General features: G+C 38.4%; 2 protein-coding genes across 2 annotated transcripts; one reads left to right on the forward strand and one right to left on the reverse strand.

The window, feature by feature from the left end:
• Positions 1–10,992: 10,992 nt before the first annotated feature.
• On the reverse strand, positions 10,993–12,966 carry LOC148727110 (uncharacterized). The gene is made up of 4 exons (XM_088729098.1): positions 11,871–12,966; positions 11,601–11,660; positions 11,266–11,355; positions 10,993–11,065 (listed from the first exon to the last, which is right to left on the reverse strand). Exons 1-4 carry the CDS (start codon positions 12,864–12,866, stop codon positions 11,012–11,014), a joined length of 1,200 nt encoding a protein of 399 aa, XP_088585224.1. The 5' UTR covers positions 12,867–12,966; the 3' UTR covers positions 10,993–11,011.
• A 463-nt stretch (positions 12,967–13,429) lies between these two features.
• LOC111343308 (QRFP-like peptide receptor) lies at positions 13,430–14,781 on the forward strand. The gene has a single exon (XM_022950455.2). It carries the CDS (start codon positions 13,887–13,889, stop codon positions 14,736–14,738), a length of 852 nt encoding a protein of 283 aa, XP_022806190.2. The 5' UTR covers positions 13,430–13,886; the 3' UTR covers positions 14,739–14,781.
• Positions 14,782–19,658: the final 4,877 nt, after the last annotated feature.

Genomic DNA, 19,658 nt, shown 5'->3' on the forward strand with positions numbered 1-19,658 from the left:
CAGTTGATACGTCAACCGTGTATAAAATGAAAGAAAAGACGTTGCAGAAAATTTGCAATTATGTTCGCGGGAGGATAAAATATAGCGCAAAACTTGACAGCCATTCGATTTTGGACGCGAGTTAGCTATTTTAAGTCCGCTCATCATCTAAATACAAGGAACACCTACGTGTTAGGAATATTTCCAGAATCGGAGACGAATAAGAGCAACATGAACACTGGTACACATACCCCATTTGCTGTGAATCCGCCATAATTGATGTTGATGTTGAAGCGATTGCGCTTGGCCAAAGGCCAAGAGGCTTGAAACTAGTACGAAACTCAAGAAACTTCTAAATGGTAAACTCCCGTTCGGAACGTCCCAACCAGAAAAACGGGTCTACCTTTCCAGAATTTCCGTTTGTCCCGGGAATTTTCTAGTGGAACGAACTAAAAAAACGTTTACCATTTACATCTCAAGTGGAATTTCCGGGAATTTGTGGCAAATGGTAAACAACCAGAATAACTACAATTCAGTTAAGCTCGTGGTCCGTCGAATTGAAGAAGTTTTCCAATAACATGAAACTACCCGAAAAAGACGACTATAGACTTGTTGGATTAATTAACTATCCGTTATGGTAATCAATATGTGAACCTACCTTGTAGACTCGAGGGCACTCGCTCAGGTTAACCTTAAAGATTACTGCATTATCACACAGCCTAGTTTTGAAAGTATTTTTGTTAGTCGGTAAGTTTGTACTCCGGGTTACCTAAAAATACCAGCGTTTGAGTTGAGCGATTTTAAAGAGTCATCAAGAAAGAAATGTTTCTCAGTGTTGGTGGTAGTGTATACTGTTTTCCTTAGAGCCACATTGCTCTGACAGTAAGAAAGTTCTCAAACAAAAAAAGGAAGGGAAAAAAAGCTGTGGGCTTTGGGCAGATTTAAACTGGAAAAAAATTTAGCAAAATAGATGTAGCTTAATTAAGCGCATAGTCTGTCGATTTGAAGAACTTAACTGATACTCTAAAACCAAGCAAAAAAGACAACTATGTACAGACTTGTTGGTTTAATACTAATTCCTTTTGGTAAACTATTTGAACCCACATTATAGACTCGAACACACCCACTCAGTTTTTCCTTTTAAGAGTGCTTCAATATCAGACAGTCCTAGTTTTGTTCTTTTTTTCCAGTCGGTAAGTTCGTACTTCAGGATCCCTAAAAACACTAGTGTTTGAGTCCTGGGTTTTTGAAGAGTCATTAACGAAGTGGTGTTTGTTGTATGCGGTTATGCATGTTATACTGAATAGTTCTACGAGTTGAAGATGCAAGGCAATACAAGGGGTAGATGAGAATAAAATCCGAAACACGGAAGATGTCCACCTACCGACACTGTGTCTAATAATCAGTCAAAACGTTTGAGCTTACATGTACAACTACCGTCGCTTTACTCCAGATTAGTGCAAAGTCGTAAATATAATATGAAAGCTACCTATCAGCTTTACAGGGCACTATTTTTCAGCAAAAGAAAAAAAATACACAGACTTTCATTGCTGTCAGTAAATAACTCTGTTAAGTTGCCTTAAGTTGCTTTAAGAGCACATTGCGGACTTATATGACTTGGAGAGAAATGCAAAACTCTAGACCAAAACAAATTATTCTTAAACAATACTCTGATACACTTCGCTTTCTAAAGGCAGGCGAGATTTGGAGATCGAGCTTGAAGAGTTTCCAACATCCTTGATTTCCCACATTAGCATGCACGAAATCTTGTTCTTAGCAATTACTTTTTTTTTAGTCATAATCTCGAACTTGCCGGACGTTTGCGTCTTAATTCACTTTTAGAACATACCTTGCAGACTCGAAACTACTCGCACGTTTTTTCACCATTGAAATTTTCAGGCAGTACGGAAAGCTTAGTCAGGAACTGAAGTTTGTTGTTTTGTGCCACGTAAGATACGAAGATATTTGGTTTGTATACGATGTTACGTAATATCGCCATATTATTCGTTTCCTTTATGTAAACAAATATCACCAACCTACGGAAATTGAAATGAAAATTTGACTAGCTAAGAAATATAGCTATTTACTGACGTCATGTTTCTGATGAAACAATGAGCAGATCACCACATATTTGAGTAGATGCCACTTCATGAAAAGAACGATCACCGAGCCCAGCGAGTGATCTACACCTGCTACGATCAAGATGCAGATGATTGTTGTAAAGTACACGGTCTTACGGAAGTGCCTCCTGTAGAAATATGCGTGACTGAAGAAAAGTTATGCTGTGATAAAATCTGCTCTCCTGCAATATTATGTTAGGTACACAGCTGCCTTTTGAGCCCTCTGTAATTTATGTATATGAAACTCAGAGGCACCAGTTGGATGCTGCTCTCGTAGATTAAGCGGCTTGATACGAAAGCATGTATAAGCGTTGCAATGCATTCTTTCGTTATCTATCTTCTAATTCTTATAATGTTGACTAGGTGATTGATCTCTGCAAAACTGAAGATTTCTATTTCCTCTCATGGAATGTATTAAAGCGGATCCTACTAGCGTTGAATCAGTTTTAATTCCGAAATATATAACATGTACATGCATTTCATACATTGAAAGAAATGAGTATCAACGAGTAAAGAAAGAAATTCAACCCAAGAAATCGTGAGGTTCCTAGAAAAAGCGGCTTTGCCCGCTGAATTGAGTCGGGATATTTCTTAAGTGTCATTGATTAAAGGCCAATATGGTGTTAGGGAACTTTATATTTGTAGCAGCTAATCAAGTCGAAAAGCTTTCACTTTTTTAGTTTGAATGTTTTGTGGCCGAAATTCTTAGTTTCATATGTGAAAAGATTACTTTTGTAGTTTTGTATGCCTCACATATTTCTATCATTATACATCAATCCCAAATGATCGCATGACTCAAGTAAATGTAATACTATACATAAGTTGTTTTGCTCAGAGCCTCATCGATCTGATAACAAGTAAGTGCTAAAAAAAAAAAGTTATATGGGCTTTGCGCTACAATTCACACTGAAAAAAAAGGCAGAATAAATGCAGCTTAATTTAGTACTTATAATCCGTCAAATTGAAGACCCTGACTAATAACATTAGACTACTCAAAAAAAGATAATTACAGGCTTGTCCGATTAAATGCTTATTCGTCATCGTAATCTTTTTTAACCTACCTTGTAGACTCGAATACACCCGTTCAGGCTTTTCCTTTAAGAGTACTGCGATATCTGGCAGTCCTAGTTTTGTTCTTTTTTTCGGTGGGTAAGCTCGTACTTCAGGATCCCTAAAAACACCAACGAGTCGTACGTTCTTACTGAAAGAGATGACATCAAGGAAGTGGTGTTTCTTGTAGGTATTAGTGTATGCAATAATGAAAGGTTTTGCCAGTCTCGTTTTTATAAGGGGCGAAAAATGTTAAAATCCGGGGTTTGCAAGACTTCGACAACCCGGAACTGTGTCTAGTAATCAGTCACTTTACTCTTGATTACTGCAAGTTGGTGAAAGTGACATAATCGGTACGTATCAGCGTATACATAGCACTATTTTTCACTGAAAGACAGAAATCATACGCAGACCCTCATCGCTGTTAGTGAATAACTCTACTAAGTTGCCTTAAGAGCGAGACTGGTGCAGTCCTCTGTTTTGAAGCACTTCCAGGACATTTAGAACTTGGAGAGAAATGGAAATTAAAGCTCGAGATCGAAGCAATTCTTTGTGCACGAAACTTCGAAACTCCTCCCAAAGGCAGACGTGATTTGGAGATGTGACGAGAAAAGCCCCTGACATCCCTGATTTCCCAAGTTATTGTTCACCGCTTAACGTTATTTACATTTGACTCTTAACTAAAAAGGTGTAACCAAGAGCTCGCCGATATGTATTTTATGAACCTACCTTGCAGACTTGAGACTAATCGCTCAGTTATTCACTGCAGAAATGTTCCGATATCCGACACTACAGAAAGAAAAATCCAGGAACTTATGTTTGTTCTATTTGTTCTAGTGTGTCTCGTGATCTGATACGAGGATATTTGGTTTGTCTACACAATATCATTACATTTTTGGTGTTTCTGATAAAAACAAATATCACTATCAACCTATAATGCAATGCACTTAACTGTTGAAACTAAAAGTTGAAATTAAAGGAAAAATTGATCAGCTAAGAAGTGTAGAAATAAAACGAGACGAAGAATTAAAGGCTTCTGAGAATAGAGAGGTCTTGATAGCGTTCCCACTGACAAAGCAGATCACCCCATAAGATGCTGCTTCATGTCGAAAGTCGTTTGCTTGTAGAGCTGGATTGGTAATCCGGAGTACGACAAATACATATCGAGTTCGGTTTCCCAGGAATAAAAACTGATCCAAAAGAACAATGTCCGAGCCTAGCGAGTAACTTATACTTGTTACGATAAAGGTGTAAAACATTAATTGTGGGAAAATGAGTAATATCTTCCTGTAGTGATTCTGTTAGACATGAGTTCACTTAAGAAAGCTGGGGGTGAGACCATGCAGGTTCCAATCTTGTATGCCTCGCATATTCATATCATTATACATCAATTACAAATGATTGTTTAACTAAAGGAAATGAAATTTCAGACATAATTTGTTTTGCTCAGAGCCTCATTGCAAGTACGGGCTCAAAAAAAGGGAAGAAAAATGAAAAGAACTTATATGCGCTCTGCGCTATAATTTAATAACTTAATTAAACACGTAGACCGTCGAATTGAAGAACTTGACTTGTTGTATGAAACTACGCGAAAAAGACAATTACAGACTTGCTGGATCAAATGGTTTTTCCTCACCGTGTCTAATAATTGGTTGAGGCTTTAATTTTGAGCTGTCCTGTACAGCCACGTCGCTTTACTCCTTATTACAGCGAAATATGATGTTTACTACCCATTAGTATCGTGAGAACAACTTTTATCCACGACAGCCGAAAATCATACGCAGACTTTTATCGCGGCCAGTGTACAAGTCTTCTCAGTTGCCTAACCCAGTCGCCATCCGCTGCCTTACTAAATAGGACATCATAGACTTTCAGAACTTGGAAAGAACTGCGAGACTCGTGTCAGAAGCAAATTCGTTTTTGCACTCTTTCCAAAGGCAGACAAGATTTGGAGATCGGAGCTGAAAAGTTTCCAACTGATCCATGGTATACTAATTAAAGCACTTTGTACCACATCTTGTTATTTACAATTAATTTTTAACTACATAGGTATATCCACGAGCTTGCCGAACCTATGTACTTAATTGTGTTTCATACCTTACAGACTTGAAACTACTCGCTCCGTTTTTCACCGCGGAAATGTTTCGGTATCAGGCATCACAGAAGGCAAACCCAGGAAGTGTAATTTGTTTACATTAAGTAACGTAATATGATGCGATAATATTTGGTTTATCTGCGAAGTCCAACGATATCATCCCATTTATTGGTATTCTTGATACAAACATGTAACAATATCAACTTTTGGTATTGCTTTGGCTTGTGGTCGATATAACGCTCGCTCTGATTGGCCAAGAGCGAGATCAGAGCGGGCGCTATATATAAGAAAGCGCCAGATCAACATGGCTGGATATTGGCCGAGTTCTTTCTTCAGTTGCTCTTGTCTGGACTGAGACGAAGTCGAGGCTCATAAAGACGCGAAGAAAGAACGAGTCTAACATCCCGCCATATTGAACGATCAAGCTTGGTCAATAAAGGATTTATTTTGTAGCGAAAGACTTCGTTTTAAATAGGTTTCAAGAATGACTTGTTTATTTCGAGAGCCGGGAAAGACAATAAGCTCAAGAGGGTCGTTGAGTTTTTTCATTCTTTTGACTTTCTTTTGACGCTTTTTGCGACTTCGCCGCCGACATTGTCCAAAAGTTACGAACTTTTTAAGTCCGCTCTGCAAAATTTTTCCTTGCGCGGAATCAAAGGTAGCAACCTCGAGCGGGTAAGATAGTCCATCTTGCCCGTTCGGGTAGCCGATCAGAACATAGGATTCGCTTCATCTTTCCCACGGGCGCTGCCAGCTATACATCAAACAGCGGTAATGCCCACGTGCCGACTATAGATCATGCAAATTAGAAAGAGCACAATATGTCAGACAGTACTGCAGCGGTTCTTTTTGATTTTTGGAAATTCGAGAAGAAGCATGCATATAAGCTAGCATCTAATATAAGAAACCGTAAAACAATTCGCATTGGAAAGCGATCACAAACATGATAACATTACAACGAAATGTTTCTACCGGAATTTTGTAAAGAGGATGTTTCTACCGGAATTTCGTAAAGAGGCTGTTTTTTTACTTACCAGCTGCTCTCCGAGGCACAACTGAAGAACTATCAAAGTTTGCCGCGTCGTATGTAAAGACGCTGTGTAAACGGTCGGTGTAAAACGCAGACTGCGGACTGCAGACCGGGGTAAAATGCAGACTGAGGGTAAAATGCAGACTGCAGACTGCAGACCAGGGGTAAAATGCAGACTGAGGGTAAAATATTGATAATTAAAAACGAGTCTTAAGGATGAAATAAAGAGTTTTCGTACCCATAAAATAATGTCACGTCAGGACTCACGAAACACAAAAAGGCCGCTTCACGCAGTATAAAAGTCACGTCCTCCCCAAGTCAATTGTCGAAAAACGAGGACGACGATCGATCTCATGGTAATTTTCGATAATTTGCGTTAATGTCTTTCACAAAGTACGCTTGATACCTACGAGTTGACCTTACCTTGTTGTTGTGCTGTCGTAGTTTGCTTGTCTTGTCTTCTAAACAATTCCAAGGCCATATGAAGAATTTGAACGCTGAAAGAGTTACTCGGTCCCAGACCTAGTCGCAAAAGAACAATTCAAAATGGCCGACACGTAAACAAAGGTAAGATTCATAGCATTACGATCAGTTTGGGTGCTTTTGGAAAACTTGGTTCAACAAAATGGGGAGTTCAAGAACTCGAGGCTGATAATATGTTTGGCTAAGGCGAATAAACGCCTTTTGGTTTGAGTTTTCGGGATTTTGAAAAAAGAAATTACGGGTACGGTTAGGAACACTCCCAAGCCTTGTTTTTTTATTATTAATATTTTATTTTACCCTCAGTCTGCATTTTAACCCTGGTATGCAGTCTGCAGTCTGCATTTTACTCCTCATCTGTAGCCCACAGTCTGCATTTTACCCTAAGTCTGCATTTTACCCCCGGTCTGCAGTCCGCAGTCTACGTTTTACACTAACCGCTGTGTAAATCGCCAGCTGGAAAACACTATCAGTATATCTACCATGCATTCTTAACAGAACACGAAACAAAAATCTCGTAGTCTTAACAATTTCCGAAAGTTCAAATTTTGACACAGTAAGCTTAGTAGTAGTCTTCTTCGCAGCCGTTGTTTGGGCTCGTCACGCAACGCTCTCTCCCCCACCAAGGGGGAGGGAGCGTTACATGATGAGCCCAAACAACGGCTGTGAAGGAATCTAGCTCAGTAGTTCTCATCGATAGATCAGCTCGTTATTAAATAACCAAGTTTGAATTAGCGTCCAGCATCATCAGATGTAAACAATCTAACGATTTCTGTTGGCAGCTGTATTTCTGATCACGTTCTGCAGTTTTAGATGTTCAGAAGACTTGAAAAGTTCATTTAATTCCTAGATCGATCTCCTAGGAGGCGAAGATATGTCGTCGAAAGGGAAGGTGAAGATTGAAGTACTCTGAACAGTGCATTCCAAAACATTTGAATTTTCTTTCACCAAGGCCCGTACGTTTTCAAACTATTTTGAGGGACTTTTCTGTCTTTTCTACACGCACTCGTTTAGCCCGAAATCGGACTAAATTGCTCTCATCAAGATTTGACATCGCTATACTGAGAGACTTTTTTAAGGCTCTGAGAATAACCGGCTTTTCCCAAAAATAAATGTGTTTCTTGATACAGTGGTGTAGATCCCTGATTGCGAAGTTTTACCGTGGGTTTGAGTCGATGATACCCTGCTGGCAGAGGCGTTTATTCGTTAACACAGGCAGCCCAAGCTCACTACTAGAAGAGGGAACGTGACTCTTACCGTGTTGCGCAACGTTTTATATTTATAAAGGCTTGTATGGGATGTTATCGGTTTGCCTTAAAAGAGAGGGAAAAACGTCTTGTTTTGAAATAAAATGGACTTACCTTATTGCCTTGTTGTTTTCTTTGTTGATTCCTAGCGTCTCAGGCCATTTTGAAGCGTTTTCGGCGAGTTAGCGCTATGTTGGTGTTCAACTGCTAAAAGTCTTTCTGTACGGCAAGTTAAGTAGATGGAATTCAGAGGCAGCAGATGCACTAAATACATGCATTTGTGCGTCCCTGTTTCAGTCAAGTTTTGACGATGAAAGATCAATATGATGTAAGGGAGCTATATTTTTGTAGCAGTTTTAATTAAGCCGAAAACCTTGCAGGTTTTTATTTTGAATTTGTCACAGCTGATATTCTCATTTTCCTATGTTAAATAGTCACTTTTGCAATCTTGTAAGCCTCAAGTATAAATATTTTTATCAATATACATCAATCCCAAATGACTGCATGACTCGAGGACATCAGATAACACAGATAGGTTGTATTACTCAGAGCCTCGTCGCTTTGACAGCAAGTGATAAGGAAAAAAAAAAACCAGAAGCCATATTAGCTTTGCACCCCACTTAACAAAACAAGAAAAAATAAAGCAGAATACTTATAAATAGATTTAGCGTATAGTATGTCCATTTATGGAGGTTTACTAATAAAATGAAACTACGCTAAAAGACGATATCGGACTTTCTGGATGAAAAGCTGATTCCTCACGGTAATTTATGTGAACCTACCATGAAGACTCGAATACACTCGCTCAGGTTTTCGCGATAAGAGTACTGCAATATCAGACAGGCCTAGTTTCGATCTTTTCTCGTTCGGTAAGCTCGTACTTCAGAATCCTTAAAAGTACCAACAAGTCGTGTGTTCTTAAAGAGTCCACGTCAAGGAAGTGGTGTTTCTTATAGGTGGTATTGTGCATGTACGCCATACTGAAACGTTCTGCCTTTCGACGATGTAAGGCAAAATAATAAGATCCGAGACTTGTAAGACTTCGACCTAACGAGAAGTGTCTAATATTCAGTCGGAGCTTATGACTTTACATGTAAAAACCACCCTCACTTCACACTCGTTTATAGGGGTTATAAGTGAGATATTTTCCAGGCATCATAATCTACACGGAAATAAGGAGAATAATCGTACACAGACTTTAATCGCTGTTGATGAATAACTCTGGCTGCCTTTAGTTTAAGACTACCTTAATCCTTTACTTTGAGAGCTCATCCTAGAAATTCAGAATTTTGAAAGAGAGGCGAGACTTGAGACCAAACTGAATTCCTTTTTGAACAAGACTTCGATACTCTTCTCACAGGCGCACGAGATTTGAAAATGAACCTGAAAAGTTTCCAACATCCATGATTTCCCAAGATACAATTCACCACTCCCTGTTATTTCAACTAATCTCTTGGCTAAAAAAGTATAACACGTCAGTCATTAAATTCCAAGTTATCGCAAAAAGACACAAATTTGTTGTTTATTTTTCAAAATAATGAAAGATTTTAAGAAATTCTAGAATCTAGAATATGTGCGGTGCATTACGCTTTGAAACGCTGAATGCACTATATCGTTTTGGCGGAAGCACAGGGGCCCATACAATCTGTTTGTGTAGCCGACTGTTGTTTCTTTTATGCATTACATTAACGACGAACTCAGACTTATTCAAAATCGCTCAAAAAAAACATTTTCGAGGCAAAAGGACGACTATACACCACAGGTAAAGTAATTCAACGTTTATTTATCCATGATTTATGTACATAGTCAGCAATATATCACCATAGGTGAGGCAAACGGTAAATCTGGCACATTCACTATAAAACTACAGTCGGCTACACAAACAGATTGTACAGGCCCCCTGTGGTGGAAGTCCTGGCGATAGCCTCTACGCTGAATCTCGAAGAGCTGGGACGAGCGAAAGGCTTTTCAGACGAAGTGGGTGGTGACTATTCAATTCAAAGAAGCATCTTAGTCAATCCACGATCGAGATTGACAATCATAGTTACGAAAAAATATTGTATCCGCTTGTATATTTCATATAACAGTGATTTTGTACTTTTGTGGATCTTGTGAACAAGCCTAGCAATACATCTCAAAACACTAAAACCCGTCGCATATCTAGATATCGCATATCTTTTTGTTCATACAAAGTAAGTCCAGGAATCCGTTTTGTTTGATTAGAAATGTTTCTTGGCCTGCAAATTGTCGTTGGGCTCAAAAAATGTTTGCGTCTCAAACTTTTCTCGCTGCTTACTCAAGAGGGCGAAATCCCACACCGAATGGAGAAATTCCGTAGAGAAATTTGAATTATATTTTTAATGGTGGCTATACTTCAATTTTTTTAAAATAAAACTTAAAGCTATTAAATGTGATAAAAAAATATGCGATTCACGCTTCCGGAGCGAAACGTTACTTAAATTTGAAGGCTACAGATGCACAAATAACCGTTTCATTTCTGCATCGGTTGCTAACGGTAACATCAGCAACAGTGAACTGCAGAGCAAATTAATGAAAGTGCGTTTTAAATATGAAATTGCACTTGAAGGGCTGAAATATTCACAGCGAAATGTTACTTACAATTTTGTTGGGTAGTCCATACATCTTTACACAGCTCTTTACATGTTCTTTTAGGGGATGTGTTGGGTTGATTGTTAGACAAGTATTTAACATGTTTAATTTCGTTGCGCCTATTTAAATATAAAATACCTACTTCGTCCCCAGATTCTTTGCGACTTCATTTTGGCGCCAAAACGGAACAGCTACACAAAGAGTTATTTGAGGTGTAAGTTGAAATTCTTAGTGCACTAAGCGCAAATCAGTGCGTGTTTAGAAGAAGTTTTGAAAAGTGCGTTAATCCGAGACGCAGTCAAAAATTAATAAAAGCCAGGAAAAAAACAAAAACAAAAACAAGCAAGCAAAGATGAGCACAATGGCCCTCTGTTATTTTCATTCATTCCAAAGTCGACGGTCACTTTGGCAGGGATAGCATAACAGCAAAGTAGGAAACAAGAACTCCGACAATCTGGAACGAGAGATATACCATTAGCAAAGGGAAAAACCAGATAGCTCGTAGTCAGAATGGAAGAAAAGGAAATGTTATGGTTGTAAGTGCATTATTTTCTCCTTTCAACCTACGTCAACTGTTTTATTCAGTGAGGGTAAGTTGTGTCCATTTCAGTAGTGGGTGGACGTCACCGTAAAGTTAGGAAGCAGAGAACTTACCGTTAGAGACATTGATTTGTTGATCACTGCCAGTCCGCCGACAGAAAGACCCTTTGGTTCGCCTTGAAGTTCCAGCATAAACATCACCAACTAAAATATAAGTCCAGAAAGTTGCCACTTTAAAGCTCTATCCAGGCCTCACTTATTAAGGACTTATTAGCCTACACTTTCTTATACTTTGCAGAGAAAGAACACTGACATATGTAATAAACGGGTCGTTAAGAAACTACAGGCAAACACGCGCATATATACTTAGAAACAGGCGTACCGCGAAGCGGAGACAGAAAAACGTTTAGTGAAAGAATTTCGAAGAACTTATTTTAGGCTTGACCTACCTTTACTTCCTCGTCTTTTGAAACTGCAAATGTCTCCAAGTCCTTTTGAAAGCTGTGAATCTGAAATAATTGGATAAACAAAGAGATGATAAATGACAATAGAGGTTAATTCATTTTTACGACTAGACATAGAATTAGCATTGATATAAAATCTTGGTGAATTTTGGTGAAGCTGTGGCACAGGTAATTTATGCAAGTTTGGGAAAATACTCAATAGAACTTTGCTCCAAGTAATAACTCGTCGAAAATCTCCTTTAGAAATTCCTTTACCTGTTCATTGACCTTTGACCCAAACACCATGATTATTGCCAAGGTACAAGCAGCAAGCAGTAGAAAAATAAGGACACTGATAAGAGATACAAATTTATCCCCTGGAGGTAAGTTAACCAGCTGGAAAAAGTTAAAGCAAATCAGAGGAAGATACAGCGAAACCATCCCAAACACAGGAAGACGAAGCGTCTTGTCCGCGAGCTCGACCACCTCACAAAGCTTACGATGCTTTATCTTAAAAGCTGCTAGATCCAAAGTAATAGGATACAGGGGTGATAATCGTTGGTGTAAGTCCTCGAACAATGCTTCCAGAATCCAGCAAGTGATGCAGTAAAAAAGAACTGGTAGTAACCACGCTCCACAACCGACGATGAGGAAAGCTAAGGAGACTATTTTGAACCCAAACCACTGATTCCAGGGCTCACTGTCAGCCATGTTTATTTTCAGTAGAAGAGATGTCATTAAGGTTCCAGCTATGGAGAAAATGGAGACGAACACAAGCAAAACGATGCTCCTGGTTGACTTAGCTTTTACCTTTTCTAAACTGGCAGTGATCCTAATGGCAGATAACTTCATCAGGAAATAGCCAAATCGGGACTTTCTTGCGTCGGCGAAGGGAACACAAAGTACAAACGGACAAAGTGTTGCGTTGAGTGCAATTAACACGCACCATAAGCTGAACAAGATGAACGTGTACATATCATCTCCACAAAAAATGGCAAAAATACCAACCACAACATTGAACCAAAACCCAACAATAATCACACAACCGTAAATGCTGGCGAGAATGTTCGGTTGTCTTGAATAACCGGAGGGATGAGCCAAACGTTTCAAACTTGTATCTCCGAGGTACAAGCCGAATAACTTCATGACTTTTAACGCCGGACTGTATATTTCGTCAACAACTTTTAACAGCGGTTTGCTGACATTGTCTTGGTCTTCAGCTGGATCCTCTGACGAGAAATTGGCAGGTTGCACTGAACGTGAGGCAATCATCTCGTCTAACCCGAGCTAAAGAGCTGCCGCGATGAAATTCACTCTGAAATCACGCTTCTGAGGTGCTTTGATAAAATTCAAACCTAACTCGTAATGTTGGTTCACACCCTGTAATCTCATTATTCTTATTTTGTTTTCCAGTCTTTGAAAAGATTAATTGATTTTTCAATGTATTTATGTTTGCAGACTGTTAGAATCGATATGTAGTCCTTTGATTGGTGAACTTTTTACTGAAATGAAGATGCTAAGTTTATTAGAAATAAGCGTAGCTTGAACGTTAATTCAAAACAAGCAATGTCTTTTAAATGATTAATTTCTTCGTCAGGCAAGTCAGTAGTTGACAAAAATAGGAATGAAAGTTAATTCTCAAGTAATAGAATAAGAACAATTTATTTATTTATTACAATTTAATGACACATATAACTTACTTACTTACTTACTTACTTACTTACATTAATAGATAATAATACAAAAGAGTAAAAAGAAAGGTGCCATAAGGATGGTCCGCAAAAGAGATAAATCCCCATGCACGGCAGACCACCTTTTTTTTAAAAAATGACGAATCAGATGGAAGGTGTTCAAATCATTTAACAACGTCTATCATTTGAATTAACCCCTTCAAAGTCTGACATGAGGAGAGAGCGCCATGACGTAAATTTGTGGCGTGACCAATCACTTGTGTTTCCCCATGGATGACGAACTGCGTATTCGAATATTTTCCGTGAGGTAGCTGTGTTTTATATTGATTGTGGTTGAAACTGTCTTCACAACCTTAAACAGACAAAGCAGCTGTTGAGATATAAGCTCCAGTTGAACAGGAGTTATTTAAAGGCATCGTCACTTCGATCTGCCGTGGCGACAGCGGCTGAAGAAATCGAGGGAATCAATTCAGCTCAATCTATATCTGTAAACAGCATTGTTGTCTTCGAGTCTTCCTCGAACGTGAAAGCGTCCAACTGTGACCTGGTAACGGCAGAAACCTATTTTACCCCCTAGAGACAGAACAAAGAGCCTGTCACGATGATTGAAAACGCAAACAACTTATCCGCGATTTTGGACCATGCTGGTTTAGACAGCAATGATACTTCTACGCCAACAACTTGTCCCTTTACTGTGGGACCCGTACAAGTTTATATCGCAATACATGTGGTCACTCTTCTGGTATCCTTGGTGGGAAACATTCTTTTAATCGCTGCCTATGTGAGAATGAAGGAAATAATCATGCTCCATATCGCCAACATGGCTGCATCTGATCTGCTGATCGCACTCTTTCTAATGCCTCGCCTTCTTACGAGGGAATTCACCGGATCCAACGCTTTCCTATTTCGTGGAGATGCCGGTACATTTCTGTGCAAGATGTGTGTTTTCTTAAGCGACATATCGTTATCTGTGTCGACACAGAGCTTAATGCTCATAGCCACTGAGCGATTTCTTGCGATTGTTTATCCAATTTTCTACAGGAAGGTAGTCACGGTGAAAAGACGTTATCTCTTCGTAGCTTTAACATGGATAGTTTCAATGGCGATTCATTCGCCGTACCTTTACACTTTCCGTCTGTCTGCCGATAACATTTGTAAATCCAACTGGGAACCAGCTTTCGATCATGAGTCGACGGAGATACGCTATAAGATCTTTCTATTCATAACAGTTTTGATTTTACCGCTGTTTTCTATTTCTGTGCTTTATGGCATTGTTTACCTTAAACTTCAGAGAGACAAACTGGCTTCGTCTCGAACTGAGAGAGGGGCCTTAAGACATCAGGAACGCAGCAGGAAATTACAAAGGATGGGAATAGCAACTATCATTGCGTTCTTACTATGTTGGATGCCTTATATTGTGATAACTGTTTACAATCAACTTTCTCCAGAATAAGAACAATAAATCGCTTTTGTTATGATTTTGGTTTCCAAAATATATCATATGAACACCACGGGGTTTCATCCACTGAAACTCGTAGTTTTTTCTTCATCTAACTTTAATTAAATGAATATAATGCAAACAAATATTTTGAACAGGTAACCGTAGTTAATAGGTATTCGGAAAAAAAACTATGAAATTCGGCGGAAAATGCATAAAGAGTATAATTGATAATCATTATCAACAAGACTGATCACGCATTTTTCCCCAAAATTTCATATAACCGAGCGTTAACTCTGGGGTAAATTCTTTCCTGTCACTTTTTACATACGGAATGACCACAGGTGCCTTTTACACGTTTGTATTTCTTGAGATTTATTAAGCTGATCATGAAAGATAGCAAAGCACGTTTGGTATTTAAAAATAGTATGCACGCGGAACGTGCTTGGAGCTCCAAGGGAGATCCTTCTCCTCTCCATCATGAATTGTTGTATTCATCAGGGTCGTAACGAGGTATGTGGGATTAGGAATCAAAGCCATGGGATCAGTGGGATGTTGAAGTCCTAAATGTAATAACTGTCATAGATGTAATAACATTTGGTCCTAATTATAGTAAAGTCCTAAATGTAATAACATTTGGTCCTAAATGTAATAAGCCTCCAATGCAATCGATTAACTGTGCTAGTGCATTGTTGTTATAGCGGACATCCAAATCGAGATGTTAAAGTGACAGCTGTTACACTAAAGATTTCCCCGTGGACAGAGGTAGGTAATGCCACAATGCGAAAAGAGGACAAGGCAGAAGTCTACACAGATGGCGCAATACGTGTGCAAAAGGAAATCACGATGCGATGACACCCGAAAAAACTCATACAATCGGACATTTGGTGAACGAGCTACGCCCGATAGATATTTAATATCAACTTAATAGTTAACTTCTGAATTATGCTGCACGACCACTTCAAAAATCTACCTCCAGTATACCGTTTACGTTATCTCAGGATTCGAGGTACTCTTCTAATCTGTCCAGAGTGATACTGAGCTTAGATTTTCCTGTAATCCCTGAAGGCCTAAATGTAATAACTGTCCTAAATGTAATAAAGTCCCAAATGTAATAATCCTGGTGAAAATCTTTGGGGGATCTTTAAGGAACTTTAAAGATCTTCATGAGGACCTTTGAGGATCCTCCCAAGGATCTTCATGAAGATCTTTGAGAAATCTTTGAGGATCTTAACAATTCTTGTTAAGATCTTCAAGGATCTTCCAATTTCTTGCCAATATCCTCAAGGATCTTTCATTTTCTTGCCAAGATCCTCAAGGATCTTTCATTTTCTTGCAAAGATCCTCAACGATCTTTCATTTTCTCGCCAAGATCCTCAACGATCTTTCATTTTCTTGCAAATATCCTCAAGGATCTTTCATTTTCTTGCCAAGATCCTCAAGGATCTTTCATTTTCTTGCCAAGATCCTCAAGGATTTTTTTATTTTTCCAAGATCCTCAAGGATCCTTTTTTTTTCTTGCCAAGATCCTCACGGATCTTTTATTTTCTTGCCAAGATCCTCGAGGATTTTTTTATTTTTCCACGATCCTCAAGGATCCCTTTTTTTTCTTGTCAAGATCCTCAAGGATCTTTTATTTTCTTGCCAAGATCCTCAAGGATCTTTCATTTTCTTGCCAAGATCCTCAAGGATTTTTTTATTTTTCCAAGATCCTCAAGGATCCTTTTTTTTTCTTGCCAAGATCCTCACGGATCTTTTATTTTCTTGCCGAGATCCTCGAGGATTTTTTTATTTTTCCAAGATCCTCAAGGATCCCTTTTTTTTCTTGTCAAGATCCTCAAGGATCTTTTATTTTCTTGCCAAGATCCTCAAGGATCTTTCATTTTCTTGCCAAGATCCTCAAGGATCCTTTATTTTCTTGTCAAGATCCTCAAGGATCTTGCATTTTCTTGCCAAGCTCTTCAAAGATCTTTCTTTTTCCTTTCAAGATCTTTGAGGTTCTTGTCCAGATCTTAAAGGATCTTCAAAAGATCTTGTCAAGAATTTCAAAGATCCTTAAAAGGTCTTGATAAGAAAATGCAAGATCCTTGAAGATCTTGGCAAGAAAATAAGGGATCCTTGAAGATCTTGATAAGAAAATAGAAGATCCTTCACAATCTTGGTAGATCTTGTTAAGAATTTGAAATATCTTCAATGTTCTTGCTCAGACCTTTGAGGATTGTTGTCAAAATTCTTGTTACGATCTAATAATCCTGCCAAGATCTTTGAGAATCTTTATAAGTCTTGCCAATATCTTTTGTGGTCTTCAACATTCCTCTCAATATCTTCACAAGTCTTCCAAGATCTTTGACAAACTTCTAGAGAACTTGCAAGGGAAACTCAACAATTTTGCTGCAAATATGTGAGGATCTTCAATAAACATTATTTATAACAATGATAAGCCTCAAAACATTTATAAACTGTGGAAATAATATATATATTTTTATTGTGACTACAAAGAGTTATTTATACCAACCAATAGTATTAAACAAAATTCAAACAAAAGGAAAGAAAAACTTTGCAAGGAAAATTAAAAATTCAACGGTTTGTGTAGCTTTATAATACAATGAGGTCAAATAACAAAACTCTTTTAGTGATTTTCTCCTAACAAAATAAACAAATATTTATGTGGATAACAATGGATACAAAAGTTATTCAATAGGGTTCTAACTAAGGAATAATAGTGTAATTAACACAGGGTTAATTAAACAAATATAGCCTCTAATAGGACAGTGGGAAATGTACAAAAAAAATTAAAACTTGCTGTAGGTTGTTAAAATTGATCTTAGTGTTAGATCTTGGTCAAGATTCATGTACACTATGTTGCAAGATCATGTTTTTAACGACAATAACTTATAACACATTGCACAGGATATCCTGCCTGATACAGATACTCAGCCAGCAAAAATCTATTATTAACAAATCCATTTCTAAGATCTTACAAATCAAGCTGAAAATTAATCATGTCAAGAAATTCACTAGAAATCTAGAGGTAGTTTTCTCATAACACTCTGATTTACTTCTTATCCTGATTGTCTTCCTGTCCACGAATTACAGTGTTTTGATAATTTAAAGTTAAGTGTACACTTATCATAAGATATTTCTTTTATATATACAAAAGTCTAAGGTAATTACTATCTGCTCTGCTCACTGAAGACCAACCTTTCTACCGTACGTGATCTGACTTGCATGTAACTTTTCATCAGAGTAAAGGTTTTCTTATTACTAGAAATTGGGAGATACCGCAGTACGAAAACAATGGTTAGGACTAAGTTACATCACTGCATACAGCTTTAATCGCATATTCCAAAAGGATGAGTATAACCCTAAAAAAAACCACAAGAAAACGAATGAGAAGGCATACAAATGTGGGCTTAAGTTCCATAAATTTACCGTTAAAGGTTTTACAAGGGTGGCGCTCTCTTAAAAGGAATCTTTGAGCTCATAATGCAAAACAATGAAAGAATATCTCAATGAAAGTGCATTGTTTCTAAATCCTTAGTCCATTTTTCATTCAAAGTATAGATCTGACATCCAATAACTTACAAATTTCTTGCAGGCCTCGTGATCTCGATCCACACGTCTTTCGCCATCCTTATAATGATCTCTATCGACAAATCCATGAATGTTTCTTTGAAATATGTCTTGCCAATGAAACGAACAATAAAATCTTTGTTTCCATTCAAAAAAGCGCTCATGAACTGCCTAAAAGCGGTAGACGGTTAGCACTCATCTCCATATTTCAGAATGACGTGACGTCATTCCCAATCTTCGTAACCTTCTTCGGAAGCGTTCGTCGAACACTTCAGGTTCATTCCATCCTCGGAGACCCAGGGGCTGTGAGTCGATTTCAAGTTAAGGGCAAAAGAGCCCCTGGGGACATTGTCTTACAAGACTAGTTCCAAACGGTCGCACTCGTTCTGGCATCTGATTGGTGCCAGAAAATCTTTGTGTTTTTCTGCCCAATCAGAGTGAAGTATCCTTTGGAGTCCTTTCGTGTGTTTTAACACGCACATATACAACAAGCTCTGTTGCTCGCTATGTTTGTTTGGGCCGTGCGACGAAGCTTTGCCCGAGGTGAAAAGTTTCAGTCTCAGCACACAATGTAAGAGAAATCGATCAGATTGTCCGCGAAATCTTACCGGAAATTATAATGAATACTTTCGCAGGTATCACAAGAGAACGTGTTTAAAAGTTTGCGAGGTTCTTATAAAACATAATTGTTGCAAGCATTGATATGTCGCTTTAAACGTTAGATGAGATGTAAGCCTAAGTCTCTCAAGATTTTTTGTACAATTTGCTGTAACTGAAACTTTTCCAATCCCGTGAAGTTATTTCGTCGCACGGGCCACGCAGGTATGTCGATCAACTGGCGCTTACGCAACTTTTTGTGCACGCCCGGCCAAAATCTAATGTAATCTTCGCTTAAAAAAAACAAAAAAAAAGCTAAACGTGGAAACTTTTGTTTATTAGATGTGGGTAGATAACCCTGTACTAAGCTGACATTTACAATAAAGGAAGCCCGCCCTTTCCATCTAATATTTCTTGTTCTTTGGTTTTGTTTTCCCCAGTGAAAGCAGTATCGATTCCCAATGATCAAAGGTATTTAACTTGGTCTTCAACAATCGACAAATGAGGTGAAATGACAATGACCAAGGGACTAGAAGAGAATCCGTGGCCTTTCGAGCTCAAGAATTTGAACACTGTACACAGCAGCTGAAAGATTAAACTTTTTCCAAACCCCTTCGATAACTGTCCGAAACACATCTCCTTTCCACGATGTTCTCGATTAGTTTTGGTTAAGATTTTAATTAGCCAATCGGAAACACAGCTAAGCTTTCTTTAAGCGCTTGCTGGAGGTCGTCCACGTACTTAACGTTCTCTACAACCTTGGCC

Source organism: Stylophora pistillata, chromosome 7 (genome assembly GCF_964205215.1).
Source record: "Stylophora pistillata chromosome 7, jaStyPist1.2, whole genome shotgun sequence".
Taxonomy (NCBI): Eukaryota; Metazoa; Cnidaria; class Anthozoa; order Scleractinia; family Pocilloporidae; genus Stylophora; species Stylophora pistillata.

Coding starts and splice junctions, on each gene's coding strand:
- LOC148727110 (XM_088729098.1), bottom strand. CDS start 12,866: ATGATTGCCTCACGTTCAGTGCAACCTGCCAATTTCTCGTCAGAGGAT. Junction 11,356..11,600: donor CAAAAGACGAGGAAGTAAAG/GTAGGTCAAGCC, acceptor CTTATATTTTAG/TTGGTGATGTTTATGCTGGA. Junction 11,066..11,265: donor ACAAATCAATGTCTCTAACG/GTAAGTTCTCTG, acceptor CTCTCGTTCCAG/ATTGTCGGAGTTCTTGTTTC.
- LOC111343308 (XM_022950455.2), top strand. CDS start 13,887: ATGATTGAAAACGCAAACAACTTATCCGCGATTTTGGACCATGCTGGT.